General features: G+C 45.9%; 2 protein-coding genes across 14 annotated transcripts in view; both read left to right on the top strand.

Annotated features, from left to right (window-relative positions):
- Positions 1–18,060, top strand: part of HOMER2 (homer scaffold protein 2) — a 112,679-nt gene that overhangs the window by 89,489 nt on the left and 5,130 nt on the right. For 11 of the 12 annotated variants that reach the window (XM_067030007.1, XM_067030004.1, XM_067030003.1 and 8 more), the window contains 4 exons: positions 753–863; positions 2,047–2,127; positions 3,313–3,509; positions 8,407–9,555. In XM_067030007.1, the coding sequence (XP_066886108.1) occupies positions 753–863; positions 2,047–2,127; positions 3,313–3,501 (381 nt within the window). In that variant the 3' untranslated portion in view covers positions 3,502–3,509; positions 8,407–9,555. Of the gene's footprint in view, positions 1–752; positions 864–2,046; positions 2,128–3,312; positions 3,510–8,406; positions 9,556–18,060 lie in introns of those variants that run through there. The other variant, XM_067030001.1, reaches the window with a different exon arrangement.
- The window catches only part of FSD2 (fibronectin type III and SPRY domain containing 2), a 69,580-nt gene continuing 65,329 nt past the window's right edge, over positions 13,810–18,060 (top strand). The window contains exons 1-3 of one of the 2 annotated variants that reach the window (XM_067029996.1): positions 13,810–14,288; positions 14,389–14,438; positions 15,852–16,686. The gene's annotated coding sequence lies outside the window, so the exon portion shown is untranslated. Of the gene's footprint in view, positions 16,687–18,060 lie in introns of both variants that reach the window. The other variant, XM_067029994.1, reaches the window with a different exon arrangement.

Raw genomic sequence — 18,060 nt, 5'->3', positions numbered from 1 at the left:
CCCTGCACCCTGAGGACTGCCGCTGCCTGCTTGTGGGGAACCCCATCAACATGGTGCTCTTGTGTTACTTGCTGGTTACACCCCTGCCGTCCACTCTGCACCCATGGTTTGGCCCTTGGGAAGTGCCCAGTGTCAGAGGTGTCAGGCTTGGGAAGGAAAGATGCACTCTGGGGATATACCTCAGCCTGCACTTGTCACCTCTCCAGGAAGAGGCCCACGGGCCAGGCCCCTTCTGCGTTCACCAGTGGGGAAAGGTCATCTTGATTTAAAACGTTTGAAATGTCATCCAGTCCCAGTTGGTAGCCACCGCCCCACAGAGTTGCTCGGTTCTCTACCCTGCTCGCTTAACCCCTTGAAATGCAACAGAATCATTCAGGGCATGATTAAGATGATGTGACAGTCATTCTGCGAAGAAGCAGATAGATTCATGGGACGTCTGGCCCCGACTTGTGACAGATCCTTAAAGCAAACCTAAAGCTACCGTCCTGTGACTCTGAGAGAAAACCAGGGGCCCAGAGCATACTGAAGCCAGGTTTTCTGACTTCTGTGGCTTTGTTGGTATTAAATGAGGGCATCCTGTGCCAGCAGGAGCAAACAGCCCAGGGGGAGCCCCGTGGAGTTTGTTTGTAGCCACAAGGAAAAATTTATAAGTGGGTTAATTTATGGTTTACTTTAAAAGAGCTGTGGTGATCTTTTGTTTAATGACTGAAGTGAACTGGCATCCTTGCTTTAACATGTGATATTAATTAAAGATTGACGAGCTGGAAGAGCAGTGCAGCGAGATAAACAGAGAGAAGGAGAAGAATACCCAGTTGAAGAGAAGAATTGAGGAGCTGGAGTTGGAACTCCGAGAAAAGGAGACGGTGGGTAGTGGGGCTCTGAGCGGTGCTGCTCGACGTCCCCTGGGCCATGGCTGGTGATCTCCACCCAAGGACACGGCAGGCAGGTGTGGGGCATGTGACCGGCCCTGGCAGCTGCCCGGACCTCAGCACAGAGACAGAGCCAAAAGCTACACCAAGGCACAGATAGTCCAGAGCAAAGGCCTGACCACTACCCTCTGCAGCCTCCTTGTTGTACTTATTCTATAGTCAGTCACTCAGATCCAAGAGGGAGCTGAACATTTACAAAAGCACTCGGAAACTTTCATAGGTGGTCTTTTATCAGAAGTTGTGTTCTGCTGTCAAATTAATGCAGTGAGAACCCCCTGTCACACAGTCATTTATTTTCTGGGGGACAGGACAGCTAAGTACAGCAAGTCCCCTACCCACGAACGAGTTCCATCCCAAGAGTGCACTTGTAAGTCCAATTTGTTCGTTAAGTCCAACAAAGTTAGCCTAGGTATGCAACTAACACAATCGGCTGTATCCTACTGTACTGTAATAGGTTTATCATACTTTTCACACAAATAATACATAAAAAACAGACACAAAAACCAAAGAAAACATTTTTAACCTTGCAGTACAGTACTTTGAAAAGTACAGTAGTACCAGCTACATCACTGCTGCTTTTACACTTGCTTCCGGACATCCTGGGCATGAAATAAAGATATTATAGTACTGTACTCTATACAGTGCTGTACAGTGAAGTACACAAATGCACAACCACTTGTAGAGGATGCATGCACGTGACAGTGTACGCCAGACACGTGAACTGACTTACGTGATTGGACATGTGAACGCACATGTGCATCTTTGAAAGTTCACAACTTGAAGGTTCATATGTAGGGGACTTACTGTATACAGAGGGTGGAGGCCATGGGCAAGTTACCAATCCTCTCTCAGCCTTGGTTTCCCCATCTATGAAACAGGAATCATACTTCTCTTTTCATGGTGGTGTACAGCCTTCATGCATTAATTCATGGAACATACTCAGCCTTTAGAATTACCTCATGTGTGTTAAGTATAACATCATCGCCATTATTATTTATGCAGACAACACAGGTTCCAAAAGCTGCTTCCATTATTGTATGCACGAGTTGGGGATTTTCAAGAATACATTTTATCTGACTTGCTTTCACTTTCTTTTTCCAATTTCTGTCTCCTGTAGGAGTTGATAGACCTCCGAAAACAAAGTGAAATCATACCTCAGCTCATGTCAGAGTGTGAATACGTCTCTGAGAAGTTAGAGGTAAGGGCGGGGAGCACGTCCACCTGGGCTCAGATGAGAAGGCATCCACTGTGTTACCCATTTCTCCGAGGCCTCTCCCTTTCACGCCTGGCTTGGTAAAGAAGAGAGACTTTGTATTCCTAAAAAGCCAGCCTAACTACATGCCAGATGCCAGCTTTGCTCCTGGGTGCGGACTCAGCAGTGTTTGTCTTCTGTTTTTTTCACTTATACGAAGGTGTCCTGTGCATAACCATAGTGTAGGTGACTGTTTCCTGCCCACAGAAGTCCCTACAGAACCACAGAAGGGTGCGGAGCAGGGGACGGAAAGGAGGGCTAAGAGCCTAAGACCCAGAGGCTATTGCACCTCCCCAGCCGGTGACCTTGGACACGACCTTGGACAGCCCCCCCCCCCCGCCCCGCCCCCTCCGCTGGCTTCAGATTTCTGATCCACCAGCTCCATTTCTGAAGGAGCATTTTCAGGTCCTCCTTCACCTCCGAGGTTCTGCTCACTTCGAGAGCACTTTGTTCAGGTACACAACCTTGGTATTAGTAACTGGTTCTTGTACACCCATTCAAAAATTCTCATTTTATGCCCATAAGATGAAAGCTCTTATTTGGACTCACAGCGGTCCCGCCATTGGGAGCTTGAATGTCTCCATGGCAACACCATGGGACAGACAGAGCACAGACCCACTGTCCCTGTGTCTGGCACGGCCAGTCCTCCCCCGCTGATGGCCAGAGGCTGGCCTGGGGCCGAGGAGGCCTCTCCTTCTCAGTGGAACCGGGAGAAACAAGTCACTCTTCCATTTGTGTTATTTCTCACTCTCTCCCAGAATGGAACCCAAAGGGGGCCTCTGCTTACCACCCTGGGCTTGACCACCACATGAAAACCTCATGTGCTGGGATTTCAGGCTTTCTCTGCTGGGCACTTTGTGAAAGCATCACTTAGCACCAGGCTCCCTTGGGCAGGACGCTGAGTTCTGTGTTCTCTGTTTTAAGGCGAGATGCTGGCCGTTGGCACCTCTGCCAGAGAACAGCAGGAAGGAGGGGCACACACCCGATGCCAGGGGGGTGGGGGCAGGACACGTAACACCTCCAAGGAGGCAGGCCTGCCCGAGGGGGACGGACAGTCTGGCTGTCGCAGGTCTCAGCGGGGCTCCTCCCGCTCTGTCCCCAGACCCTTCTTTCTCTCTCGCTTTGCTTCAGGCGGCAGAGAGAGACAATCAGAACCTGGAAGACAAAGTGCGCTCCCTGAAGACGGACATCGAGGAGAGCAGGTACCGCCAGCGCCACCTGAAGGTGGAGCTGAAGAGCTTCTTGGAGGTGCTGGACGGGAAGATCGATGACCTGCACAACTTCCGCCGGGGCCTCTCCAAGCTGGGCGCCGACAACTAGGGCTGCGCGTGAGTCCCCAGGGTGTGTGTGTGACACGGAGTAGCACTAGGACATCCTCCCGTTCGCGTGGCTTCTGTAAATGCAGGCGCGGTTTGTCATGTTTCCAAACCAGGGGTGCCGTCCACTCTCTCCTCTCCAGAATAGAAACCTCCCCTTTTGCTTCTCTGGCCTTGCGAGGTCATGGACAACTGGACGATTCTGACTCAGGAATCCAGAACTAGGTCTACCTTAAACGTTTACGCAGTCAGGGCAGGGATGTTTATATCTTTCTTTTTTTTTTTTTTTTTTTGCGGTACACGGGCCTCTCACCGTTGTGGCCTCTCCCGTTGCGGAGCGCAGGCTCCGGACGCGCAGGCTCAGCGGCCATGGCTCACGGGCCCAGCCGCTCCGCGGCATGTGGGATCTTCCCGGACCGGGGCACGAACCCACGTCCCCTGCATCGGCAGGCGGACTCTCAACCACTGCGCCACCAGGGAAGCCCCTATATCTTTCTTAAGGGCTGTTGCAACCATATGAACTGGAGAAAAAAGTATTTTCTAATTCAAGTATGAATACCCTTTCCAACTCCTTTTTTTTTGAGTAGCGTTCAGAGTATTCGAATGTCCACCAGGCACCAATGCGTGGGGCGTGGTGATAGCAGCTTTCCTCTCGGTATATACAGAGATGCTTTAAAGCAACCACTTAGTAGAGACTTGTCCCAGGAGAGAAAACACGCTTCTGGTGGAGGCGTTTTCTGGCAGGGGAATCGCCTGCATCCACTCCGCCCACTTCCACCCGCCCCCGGTTTGTAGGGTTGCGACAATGTTCCTTTTCTTGGTTTTAATTTCTGAGCAGGTTACTGTGCTGTGGGGACAGCACGCAGCGAGGGTGCCTGGCACAGCGCCTGGCACAAAGTAGGTGCTTAATAAATATTTGTTCAATTAAATGTATAAACAGAATTTAGTCTTTTCATCACATCCCCCATCAAGCCCCTGTTGGACAGTCCACCGTCCTGGTGCACTGGGTCGTTATCAGGCATGTATGTGACTTTGTGGACAGACTCGTGGGTTGGCTCAGGTGGCCCTGGGGCCAGGAGGGTGGCGGTGGAAGCAGCAGGAGCTGGTCTGAGCCCTGCCCCCCCACCTCCCAGCAGCCCATCCATGGTGCTCTGCCCCTGGAGGCCTCTGACACTGAGACCACCCTTCCTTTCCAGGAGTGAGGCCTGTGGCCTAGGGATTCTAGGACCACTGACTGTCCCTGGTGTAGGGGCTGCCCAGGGCTTGGGATATAGGGTGGGATCCTCTGTTGGGTTTAGACAATTGAAAAAGAAATCACACAGGCCCATGAGGGAAAGAGTGGGCTCAAAGTGGCTGAGCCGTGGCCTTAGAGGAGTTCTGCCCAGGTCTGCCTCCCCCTTGTTCCTGCTAAGGAAGGGACCAGAGCCATGGACCTCTCCTCTCTTACTGAGTTTCTCAGTGGGGCCAGTGGACATTTCATTTGCCCCATGCATGGCAAGATGGTCTGAATCCCTGGCCATCAGCATTTCTAAATCCCTTTGAAGGAGGGGGAGGCTTTGCTGCCCCCTTATCTGCTTTGAGAACCACTAAGAGAACTTCCCCCTCTAGAAGGATTTTCTCACACGTTAGAATTGCTCCCTGCTGAATTGTTTAGATAAACAATAAAATAGCCTGAGGAGGTGGGTAGGGTACACACGGATGTGACCCAGGCCCCAGGGTGACTTTACAAGCCCTGCCGCTCTCTTTCCTGTAGCTGAGACCATCTCCCTGAGCAGGGAAGGTCTTATTTGGGATGCGGAAAGCACCAGGACATGTAGGGGAGATCCGAAGGCTGAGTGGGGCAGCTCTGGTAGAGTTCACTGGGCTGGTGGCAGATGGAAATGGAAAGCATGGTCAGCCCTCCTGCCGATTTGTGACTGGGCGCCGCTGGCCCTGCCCTTTCCCTGGAGCTCCATATGGCTCTCAGGACAGTGGTAGCAGCTCTGCTGACCTGGAGATCAGAGAGCTGGGCTGGCCGTGAGTTGGCCTTGTGGCCCAACAGTGGGCTAAAGAGGATTCTTCTCAGGCTAGGCCAGTCTACCTGCTCAGGAGCAGCAGACACTGGGATTCTGAAACCTCAGCTTGGGTCTTCTGATACCAACCAACCCTGTCTATGAGGCAGCTTATTCATCCAGAAGGAGCCGTCTTGACTGACTGGAGCACGGTCAGGTGACATATTCATCGGAGGATAGAGTTGCCAAAGCCACTTGCACATTCTGGGCAGCGACTGTAGAAACCGGTGGCAGTAGTAGAGCCATTACCACGGTGGGCTGCTGTGTCCCTGTGCAGTTGAGACCCATGACCCCCGCTCACCGACCGTGGAAGAGTTTTGTGAGCCCTTGTAGGCAGTAGGTGAGGTGCTGAGAGCCCCACACTATGCGGCCCCAGCCAGCTTTACACCATGCAGCCCTGAAGCTAAGAGCAGTTGGGGCTCCTCTAAAGGAGAAGCTCAGTTGGGCTCAGCAGGGAAAGCACCCCTTTACAAAAGCCCTGGACTTTCAGTCCCTTCTGCCTTTCTCTAAAGGTCTTAATGTTTCTTCAGTTACTTTCCTTAAAAAAAAAAAAAAAAAAAAAAAAAAAAAGACCTGGGGACTACCTAGACAGTCTGTCGAGAGGCTAGCCCTAACAGCTTCGGGATATAAGGAGAATGACCCCCTGAATTCATCCCAGTTTCCGTTGAGCCAGGCCCTCGTTTGTTAGGATGTCCAGCTCCAGTCTCAGCACTGATGCCCTTTGGTTGTCGTGATCTGAAGCCAAGTGCAGGCAGGGCATAACCCTTGGCTCACAAACACCCCAGCCCCGTCGTGCTGCTGGAGGATTTAGAGCTAGGACTGCGTCTTTGTTTCCAAGTGATGTCTCCTGATTTGACATTTCCGACACTGGCTGCCTGCACCTCAATTAGCTTATTTTTTTTTCCTCTGCATCTGTGAAACCTGGGGGCTACAGAAAGCAGCGTAAAATTTGGAATCCTTTAACCATAATGATCCTTAAAAATAATTTTCATTCCAAGTAAAGACCCACTGGGTGCTTGATACAGTTGAGAGCAGCAAAGGGGAGATAAAGTCTTCCTAGTGCCTCGGGGATAGAAAACCACCTGAGTGACAGGCTGGGACAGTGTGGTCAGGCCTTGAAAGAGAGCCAGCGTCCACATGAGACCCACTCCCTCCCTTCCACACTCCCGTGCATGCTGTCACTTTAGACCTCAGCTGGGTGAGAGAGCAGGGCAGAGATCATTCCCCGTTTTGCAGAGGAAGCAGAGACAGGTGACTCACCCTGAGTCACCCAGCTAGTAAGCAGCAGCATGGGCTGCATCTGGGTCTCCTGAACCCTGGTCCAGTGTCTTTCTACGAGTCATGCTCTCTTCTCCCTTTAGTGACCTTTGGGTGCCAAGAAAAAAAAAACTCTCTTGTGTCCTGATAAGAGCACATTGCAGTTATACTGTTTTAACATATGTCCCCAGCAAATGGGGACTTATAAACTTATAAATGAGTGAATCAGAATTACATTTACATTCATTACGGCAGTAAGCTCCACTTTTGAATGATTCTGCTTTTGTAGGGATCTTTCCAAGAGATTGTTGGTTAAAATGATGTTGGTGCTTTGAGAGGCCAGAGCAATGAGACACATTTTGAGTTCTTCGTTGATGGCTTTCGTGGAGGCAAAGCAGTTTGTTCAAAACAAGCAGGAGGCCCCAAAGTGGCAGAGCAGTAAACAGAGTGATGGCGGGGCAGGTGGGGTGTGGGGGGATTGCCCATCACTGCCCAGCCCCTTCCCAGACAGGAGCCAGCACTGGGGAGGGAGCAGAGCAGCCAATGGCTAGAGCAGGTCGAGTGGCACCTGACCGGCCCCAGGAGGACCGTCCACAGCGGGCAGTTGGTCTCCATCCTGCAGTCTCGTCATGGGCATCTCTAGACTTGGGCGGCCCATGGGCACAGCCTGGACAGTGGTTGGCTGACGCCTGGCCAGTGTGTACTACATTGGACATAAAACATCAAATAAAGGGTGGGATAGAGTGCTACTCAGAGGCGTCACAATCGGCCTGTTGTCAAAGGACTGCTTTTCTATAGAAATCGGGGGCAACTTTGGGTGAGAGCCAAAGCCAACCACAGGGAGTGCCAGGGACGTCAGGTGTGGCCAGGTGCGCCCTTAGAAGGCAGGCAGCCGGGATGGGACTTAGCAGAGGCGCTTGACAGAGGCTGCCCTTTAAGACAGAGCCAGCCGCTGCATTCTGCTCATCGCTGAAAGTGGCTCTTTGTGCCATGTGTCCATCTAAAAGCTATGGTTCTTTTATTCACTCGAAAGATCACTGGATTTTGAAGCACTGGCGATGTAAACTAGAAGCCTGCAAATCAACATCCGTATATATTCTTAAGGGACATGCACGGTTTAAAAGAATTCCAATTTCTGCATACATAGTTTCCCCAAAATAAATATATATTCTTGGAATGGTGGGGGTGACGGCATGGAGAGGGAATCCTGTATAGAAATGTGTGTTGTTTTACGTGTCTTTTTCATACACCTATCTCAAGAATGTGGGGTTTTTCCAGTTCCTCTTTAAACACCAGCCAGGAAGGTGATTATGGTGGTAAGAATTTGGCAGCCAGATGATATGGTCTAGTGAACTTTGGAGTGTGTGTGTGTGTGTGTGTGTGTGTGTGTGTGTGTATTGGGGGAGGAAGCAGCAGGGGGAAGCAGGAGAAACGACAAAGAAGGGTTTTCAATTTAAAAATATATGTATAGCTAAGAGGAGTCTTTAATAATCCTGGCAGTGATGTTATATGTTCTGGAATCCATCTTTGAGAAGAAGAGCTTGTGGGTCTTTTGTTTTGAGCGGAATTGTACAGTGCCCTACTCTCTTTGACGAATGCAGAGCCTTGTGAAGAGTGGCCCCCGCCCCTGGCCACACAGACCCCAGGTGCACCTGCCAGGAGCCCAGAGAAACCACGGTGGAGTCCAGACTGTGGGACATTTTGGCGGATGACTGACAGGTCCGATGATATGCAGCTGTGGGGAATGTGTCACTGTTCTTACCCTATGGACCACTTTTAATATAAAATCCTGACTTTAAATAAATTGTTGTAGCAATGTCTTATGGTGTGACAGACAATTAGGCATTTCTTGCATCAAATGTAAGAATTTAACGATTAGCATGAGGTGGATAAGTGGACTCTCCCAAGAATACTGGTTTTTTTTTTTCTTTTCCCTTTTCAAATGCCTTTTTGGTACATAAATAATATATACTTTTGTAAGAAGAAACGAAAAAAGTCACCTGTTATTACACCATCTGTTTATAACCACTGTTAACATTTTGGTATATATCTTTTCAGACTTCTTTTCTATGCATCTATAGCTGTTTTATTACTTTTTTCATGGGATACAATCATATTATACATTATTATACATGTACTGTTTTATAACTTGCTTTTTTCCCTTTTAACACTATATTGTGAATATATTTCTATGTCAGTAAATATGTAACAGCATCATTTTTAACATCTGTGTAGGTTGTACCTTGGGTACTTGTTTCCAGTTTTATACTGTTGTGCTCAAGGATATGATGGAAATCCTTTCTTCTAACACCTTCATGAACTTTTCAGAATATTTACTTAGGATAACTTTCTAAAATTGGACTTGCTGGCTCAAAAGTGTAATGGGTGCTACAAGCACTGCTCCGTCTCCTCCTCTCCCTCTTGGGCACACAGGAGATGCCACTTACCAGCCCCTATAGTCACTCAGGGTCCTGATGCTAATGCTGGCCAATAAAGTGTGAACAGAAGTGACATGTGCAACGTCCAGGCTGAGCCTGTGAGATGCCCCTGTGCAGGTCTCCAGTCTTCCTGTTGCCTTGCCCCACAGGTGGTGATGTCCCAGGGCTGGAGCCTATGTCAGCTGGAGCCTTTGTCAGCCTGGGTCCCTGAGTGACTGTGTGGAGAGCTCCCCTTCTCCCGTCATGACACCCCCCTCCCCACCTGTGTGGATGTGTACTGTGAATAAAGAATAAACTTTAAGTGTTACACTATTGGGATGTCAGGGTTATTTTGTTACTGCAGCATAACATATCCTGACTAACAAAAAGGTACGCACATGTTGGGGACTTTTAATATATCTTGCCTCAAATGGCCTTCCAGAAAGATGATACCAAATTATGCTCCCACCAACAATGTGTGAGAATGTCCAATTCCCCTCTTTCACACTGGTGTTCCCATGGGGACTGGGGGGGCTAGTTTTGATATGCATTTATTTGATGACAGTGTGACCATCACTAGCCAACATATTTATTAGACTATATTCTTTTGTCATTTACCTATTCATCTTCTCTGGCCAATTTTCTCACAAGGTGTTTGTGTGTCTCATTGATTTCTAAGAAGTTTTTTTCCCCTATAAATATTATTTTTTTAAAGTTGCATGTATTGGGGGCTTCCCTGGTGGCGCAGTGGTTAAGAATCTGCCTGCCAATGCAGGGGACACAGGTTCGAGCCCTGGTCTAGGAAGATCCCACATGCTGCAGAGCAGCTAAGCCTGTACGCCACAACTATTGAGCCTGTGTGCCACAACTACTGAAGCCCACACACCTAGAGCCCATGCTCCACCACAAGAGAAGCCATCACAATGAGAAGCCTGCACACCACAGGGAAGAGTAATAACCCCTGCTCACCGCAACTAGAGAAAGCCTGCACACAGCAACAAAGACTCAACACAGCCAGAAATAAATAAATAAAATAAATAAATTTATTTTTTAAAAGTTCCATGTATAGCTTAGATTTTTTTTTAAAACATCTTTATTGGAGTATAATTGTTTTACAATAGTGTGTTAGTTTTTCCTTTACAACAAACTGAATCAGTTATACATATACATATGTATAGCTTAGATTTAAAAAAATTTTTTTTTAGTCAAATCTTTCTTTTCCTTTATGGTTGTTGCCTTTGCTGTCATGCTTTTGAAGATCTTTGCAATTCTGATTCCAAGGTTGTATGAATTTTCACCAGTATTTTATTCTTGTACTTTTATTGTTTTGTTTAAGCAGTTAAATCTATGATCCATGTAGAATTTATTTTCTAAATTACCCCAGCATCACTTACTGGGAAATCTGTCCTTTCTCTACTGATACAAAATCCCATTTTCACTATATACCTAGTCCCTATATTTCTTTTTTTCCCCCTTTTTTTTAGAAAGCATTTTCTTTTTCTTTTTTTAAAATTATTTATTTTATTTATTTTTGGCTGTGTTGCTGCACGCAGGCTTTCTCTAGTTGCGGCGAGTAGGGGCTACTCTTCCTTGCGGTATGCAGGCTTCTCATTGCAGTGGCTTCTCTTGTTGTGGCGCAGGGGCTCTAGGTGCACAGGCTTAAGTAGTTGTGGCTCACGGGCTCTAGAGCACAAGCTCAGTAGTTGTGGCGCATGGGCTTAGTTGCTCTGTGGCATGTGGGATCTTCCCAGGCCAGGGCTCGAACCCCTGTCCCCTGCATTGGCAGGAGGATTCTTAACCACTGCGCCACCAGGGAAGCCCTCAATCCTTATATTTCTTTAAGCGTACATCTGAACTTTTTATTATGTACATTCTGTCACTGGTACCACATAGTTTAATCATCTCAGATTTAGACTAAATGTCCCCATTAATTAAACATCTTCAAAAATGTCCTAGTACTTTTTGTATATTGACAGTTCCAAAAGAAATTCGGGATCATTTTGTAGCATTTGGAAGAATTGGAAATTGGATTGTGTAAATTTATTGGTAACTATAGAGAGAATTAACATCTTCATAATATTTAACCTTTCATTTCAGTAAATTTATAAAGTATTATGTTCCTCAGTATATTTTTTCTAGTACAGGTAATTTTTTGTAGTTGTGGTTACTATGGTAAATGAGCTCTTTTGCCCATTATATTTTCCAACTGCTTATTTTTAGTATAAAGGTACATGACTACTTTTTGTTTTAAAGAAAATCGAACCCATTGATTTTTAAATTTAAAATATTAAACAAAAGCTGTGTAAATGGAAGCATTATGAAAAAACATAATATGGAAACTGCAAGTCCCCCATAATTAAAACCCCTCTGCCCCCAAGATAAACAGTCAACAGTGGACTCACAGTCCTCAAATCTTCTTTTCCTAAAGTATGTTTTATCATTTTGACCATATGATTTTTTCACTTGGCAACAGATCTTGGACATCTTCCTGTCAGTACCATATCAATCTACCTCATTCTTCTTAACTCTGCATAGAGAGTTCTGTGGTTGTTTACTAGTTTGTTTGACTTGGCAATTGGTTGTTTATTTTGTAGCTAGCCAATTACTGAATTTCCTTTCGTTTTAATAGTTTTGTTGCTGTTATTGTTAATGCTTTTGCCTTTTTCATGTGGTTAATAGTTCTGAGTAGTGATGATAACTTTACCTCCATATTTTTAATAATCTTATTTCACTTCCTTATCACGCTGACCAGCACTTTTAGAACAATGGTAAATAACACCTGTATAAATTGTGCCGATATTGTACATTCTTCTTTATATATATTTTTTACTTGGCGAGAATACCTCTAGTGTTTCTCCAAAAGTACAAATTTGACTCTTAGTATGAGATAGTCTTAATATTTGAATTTATATATTAAAGTTATGCCCTCCTCTTTCTAGTTTGCTGAAAGTTTTATCAGTAATTGTTGTTGGAATTATATTAAATGCCTTTTTTTCCCCATCTGTCAAGATGATCAAATGGTTTTTCTTTATCATAACTTAATATGAATCATTTAAATAGATTTGCTAATGTCAGACCCTCTCTGCATTTCTAGAGAAATCTGATTTAGTCATGGTATATTATTCTTTCAATATATGTCTCTACTCAATGTTAACAGTGGTTATTTATGATGGGTTGGTTTATGGTAGACTTTTATTTTTTGTTCTTATTTGTATTTTCTGATTTTTCTACATGGCTCTCATATTACTTGTATAATAATAGTAAGAGCTTTAAAAGAAGAAAATTACTCTGGATTTGGTTTGCTCTTATTATTTTGGAATTTTTCAAAATTTTAGGTGGATAGTTGTGTAATTTTTTTTTCTGCTGTCTTTGTCAGGTATTGGTGTTGGGTTTGTGTTAACTTCTTAAAAAAAAAAAACTTGGGAAGCTCTATCTCTTTTTTTCTATGCCCTTGAACAGTTTAAATAATGTTTAGAATTTTTTGCTCCTTGAAGTTTTTATAACATGTATAAATCTGTCCAAGTCTAGTGCCTTTTTAGGAAATAATTCTTTGACAATTTTTGCAATGTTTTTCCATGCTCATAAGTCTCTAAACTTTCTTCCTATTCTGTAAGTTTTTGACAACTTAAACTTCCTAAGTAATGATTCTGTTAAGATTTTCAAATTTGCTAGCCTGGAGCTGTCGTATTTTCTTTTCTCATTCATACCATTCTGTGTCTGTGCTTTCCCTTTTTATTCTGGGACTTTAAATCTTAATTTACTGTTTTACCATTTTATGATTTTTTTGGTTTGTTTTTGTTCTTATTAATTTTCTTCCTTTATTTTATTATTTTTTCACCTTTTCAAGTTGAATGCCATTTTAACTTTTTCCTGTTTAATAGTTGATATAGTTACTAGTGCTCATAAGGCTACATGACTTTTCTTCTGAATATTTCTTTATCCATTTTTGTTAAATTTTTAGCTATGATGTTCTAAGTTATAAATAACTTGTAATTTCATATTTGACTTTATTTTTTACTTAAGAGTTATTTGAAATTAACTTTTAAATTTCTAGATAGTTTGATACTTTTTGTTGTTGTTATTAACATTTGTTACAAATGTTGTCAAAGAGGGTATGGCCTGTACAATTTCTGCATTTTGGAGTTTATTGATGTTTTCTTGGGACCTAATAAATTGTTAATTTTAATCAATATTCCCAGGAAACTGGAAAAGAAGATATATTCTCGGAAGGGAACAAAATTAAATCTATATGTATTAATTTGACCTTATTAATTATAATCTTATGGGCCTTTAATTTTTGCTTACCTGATTCGTTAAAGACTAAGGAAAGTGTGTTAGTCTCAGACTACTATTGTATTTCTGTCTATTTCTCTTGTGTTTCTAACAGTTCTTGCTTTATGTGTTTCAGTATGACGTTATTTGGCAAATTATCTTTTTATACTTAAGGGAAAAAATATTTTCCTTTAAAGACTTGTCTACCTTTGTGGATTTTACCTGATTTTGTTGTAACAGAGTTGTTTATGTAGAAATACATAGTTCAGTAAAATGTTTTGTGTCTCTTTTTAAGTCAACAAAAATCTTTCAGAAGCCCTTTGTGTCTTAAGATATTTTGGAAACTCTGGATCTCCCCAAGGGTAGGTTGATGTTCTCTAGGGTGACTTCCTGAGCCAAAGCAAGGAAGGCAGTGTGGGTTAAGGCACGTAAGCCTTTGGAACAGAGTTAGGGTTTGGGGGGGGGGTTGCCAACATTTCCAGTTCCTGCTTCGGGGCAGCCCCATGCTTGGTATGGTTAGGGGTCACCTGCCCTCTAGCTGATCACCTTCTGCCTCGGTGGGGTCAATATTGAAGCTTTTCTTAACCCAAGAGGCACTTTTCTTCTGCAGGGCTGGCCTTCTGGGCAGAAGGCAGCAGAGGGTATATGCTTATGTTCCTGGCTGTTGGGGGAAAAGCTAATCTCGGAGACTCATTCTACCGGAAAAGATTTTTCCAGAGCTATTCAAGCAGATTATTCATATGGCAAAGTCTGTGCCCGGCAGCGAACCAACTTTTCCCAAACACGTGGAGGAGGTGTGACTCTCAACCCACAGCTCAGGAGTGAAAGATATACCACCTTCTCTATTTTCCCTTCATTCAAGTAAGTTTCTGTTTTGGACCCTCATTCTACCAGACTCATGCAATTGGATCTCAGTCAATCCCAGGACCCCCTTTTCTCCAGACGTGAGTTTTCGAAGGCTGAGGGCTTGCATATTCCCAGGGTGGTGGGGGTCAGGGGGTCTATGTCTGTTGAGATGTCCCCTGTTCCTGCCCTCTCACTCCACTACCGCTGTGTCACAAGAATTCCTCACAGGTTCCTGTGCTGCAGAAATCTCCATGAGGCTGTCCTAGGCCCTCTCTCTACGCAGCCATCCCATGTTTGACAGCAAAGGTTTCCGGTGGAGGGTGATTTAACTTAGAGGAACTTCTAGATAAACCAGTGCGTGTTTGCACAAGAGAGCACACTAGTGAGTGGAAGTGATTCTGCGGCCACCCATGCCCGCTTGCTTTGCAGGCCCTTGCAGCTCACTTGCAGGGGGGCTCGGGTCCTAGGCTTCACTTCTACGGGGCGCTTGGGAAAGTTGACCTTGCTCTTTTGCAATATTCATCCCGTGAATGAAGTTCTCCTTCCCAATTCTTGTCTTGCTCCTGACTACTCCTTTTCCTTCCCCTCCTCCTCCTGCCCTGTAGTGTTGGGGTCTCCAAGGATCTGGCCTGGGCCACTTTCCTGTGATGCTCTCCCCTGGCAGTTCCAAGGCTTCCCCACTCCACCTTGTCCCAGCCTCCTGGAGTCAGCTCCCCTTTGTCCAGTGCTGCCCCCTACCCACCTCTGGATCCCTGACCGTGGCACCTCCCCCCTCCAGGTGTTGGCACCGTCTATGTCCTTGCCCTTGCTTCCTGCACAATGAGTCACCATATTATGCTGCTTCCTCTGGTTATCCCAATCTCTTCACTCCATCACTGCTTCTCTCACCAGACAGTCCCTATCCTGTTCCTGATCCCCTCCCTCCAGGATCTCCTGCATCGTCTGCTTCCTTTCAGGTTAAGCTGCCGGAGGCCTCTTCCTAAAGCTTGAGTATCAGGTTCTAGCCCCCTCTCTCCATCCTCCCCCCATGAGGTCACACTAGCCGCCTTCCCTGGTCCTGCCCAGGCCTTGCTGGTGCATCCTCTCTGTGCTCTAGTTCTTGTTCTTCCCACTGCCTGGAATCCTTTCCCGTTTCCAACCCCATTTCTCTTCTTAGACCCAGCTCAAAGGCCTAGGCCCTCCAGATTAAAATCAGCCACTCCAGGGGACTTCTCTCATGCTTCTTAGAGAGCTCTTTTCACACTTACATCTTTTTTTTTTTTAACATCTTTATTGGAGTATACTTGCTTTACAATGGTATGTTAGTTTCTGCTTTATAACAAAGTGAATCAGCTTTACATATACATATATCCCCGTATCTCCTCCCTCTTGCATCTCCCTCCCACCCTCCCTACGCATGTACAGCTCTTAAATCATTAATTCATGTATTCATTTAACAAACATTTCTTGAGCACCTTTATGCCCCAGGCCCTGGGAACACAAAGGTGAAAAGACACAGCTATTTTCCGCAGATCTATTACATTCCAGTGGAGCTGTGAGGTGATACATGGCAGGTGCAAATGGAACTCAGCTGATGGAGGACTTGTGAGACTCCCCCTCAAGCAGGGCTCTCACAGGTGTTCGAGAACAGGAGTCAGGGTACATCCTGCTTCTCCAGAGCTGGGGTAACCCTGGGCCACTCTGAAGACTTTGTGAGACATCCAGCTCCAAGGCTCTTCATCTTGGAAGGAACCTGCAATGACACTAAGTATGCCTGCCTCACTCTTCCCTTTCACAGCCCCCTCATTTCCTGTCTGACTTGTATATATTCGTGTTTTTCTAAGGATGGTCTGCAGACCAGCTGCTTCAGAGCTATTTTGGGTTTCCCAGAAAAACCTCCTGGATTAGCATTTTTGCAGGCCAGGCCTGGCAGTATGCATTCTAGAAGCTCTTTGTGCTAGACAACAAGACGATGGCTCCCCAAAGATGTCCACATCCTAATCCCCAGAACCTATGGATGTGTTATCTTACATGCCAGAAGGGACCTTGCAGATGGACCTTCAGATGGGGAGATTACCCTGGATTATCTGGGGGTGGGGCCCAATCTAATCACATGAGTTCTTAAAAGCAGAGAACCTTTCCTGGCTGGGGTCAGAAAGAGATGGTGATGGAAGAAGAGTCAAAGAGATACCATGTTGCTGGCTTTGAAGATCAATGAAAGGACCACAAGTCAAGGAATGCAGGCAGCCTCTAGAAACTGGAAAAGCTTCTAGCTTCTCCCCTAGAGCTTCAAAAAGGAACACAGCCTTGCTGACACCTTGATACTAGCCCAGTGAGACCCATGTAGGACTTCGGACCTATGGAACGGTAAGACAATAAATTTGTGTTGTTTTAAGCCCCTGTAATTGTGGTAGTTAGTTCTGGCAGCAATAGAAACCCAATACGCTTCTCCCATGAGTTTACATATCTAAGAGTTGAGAAAGTCTGCTGTACAGCGAGTCCCTGACATACAAACGAGTTCCATTCCGAGAGAGCATTCATAAGTCCAATTTGTTTGTTAAGTCCAGCAAAGTTAGCCTAGGTACCCAACTAACACAATCGGCTATATTGTACCGTACTGTAGTGGGTTTATAATACTTTTCACACAAATAATACATAAAAAACACACAAAAAAGTAGTACTGTACGGTAAAGTACACAAAAGCACAAGCACTGGTAGCAGATGCGTGCACATGAAAATGTATGCTAGACACATGAACTAACTTACATGATTGGACCTGCGAACGCACGTTCCCATCTTTGAAAGTTTGCAACTTGAAGGTTCGTATGTAGGGGACTTACTGTATAAATTCACTCAGCTACGTGATTTCATATGATGGGTGGTCATTAGTCGAAAACCTCTTGATTCTGGCTCCTGCTACTGCCTGCTTGATTCCCCAATTCAAATGCGGGAGAGGGAACGAATGAACAAATGAATAAGTCAGTCTGATCAGCCCGGCTCATGGTTTTTCACTCCGGGACAATCCAGAGGAGGCTTCCAGTTATGGATTGGCTGTCCTAGCATCAGCTTTGGCCACAGAGGGCCCAACTCAGGCTCTAAACCGTGGCCAAAGTGGGCTGCCCTTGTAGCCAGGGCTGTGGGTTGGGGGAGGCGTTGTGACTGGTGTCCAGGACAAGGGGCAGTGGTCCTAGAGCAGGGGAGGGCCCGGGAAGACTTTGGAGAGGAGGACGCAATGGAATTGAGACTGAGAGGTGGGTGTGGATTTGCCGGTCTGGTGACAGAGGGCTGGGAGGCCCCAGGTGCTGAGGCTTACGAGAGCAGGGCCATTTGAGGGCAGCCTGCTTGGTATTGCTGGAATAAAACCTGTGGTGGGGCAGGGGCAGAGGGGCAGCAGCCAGGTTTCTGAGGGGCAGGCCTTTACCGGTGTGGGTTGGAGAATGGAGAGGGACATCGAGGGGGGGAGGTGGGGATGGATTGACAGCACTTTAGCGGGTGGACTGCACAGGTTTGAAGCTGGACAATAGGAGACAATACTTGACCCTCCCCTTGGCTCTGGATCCCCTGAGGCCAGAGTCTGGACTTAAGCCTTGGCTGGAAGAAAGGGGGAAATGGAGAAATGAGGGAGAGAGGATTCCAGAGAAGTTTGGATGCACGTTAGACAGTTGGGCGAGGGGTTTCAATTGGAGAACTCTCTGGAAAAGGATCTTTTTTTTTTTGAGTCTTCTCATCTTTGGCAGGCCT

The sequence above is a fragment of the Kogia breviceps genome, chromosome 3 (genome assembly GCF_026419965.1).
Source record: "Kogia breviceps isolate mKogBre1 chromosome 3, mKogBre1 haplotype 1, whole genome shotgun sequence".
NCBI lineage: Eukaryota > Metazoa > Chordata > Mammalia > Artiodactyla > Physeteridae > Kogia > Kogia breviceps.
Note: the sequence above shows the minus strand (reverse complement) of the source record. Positions and strands in the feature narration are given on the sequence as shown.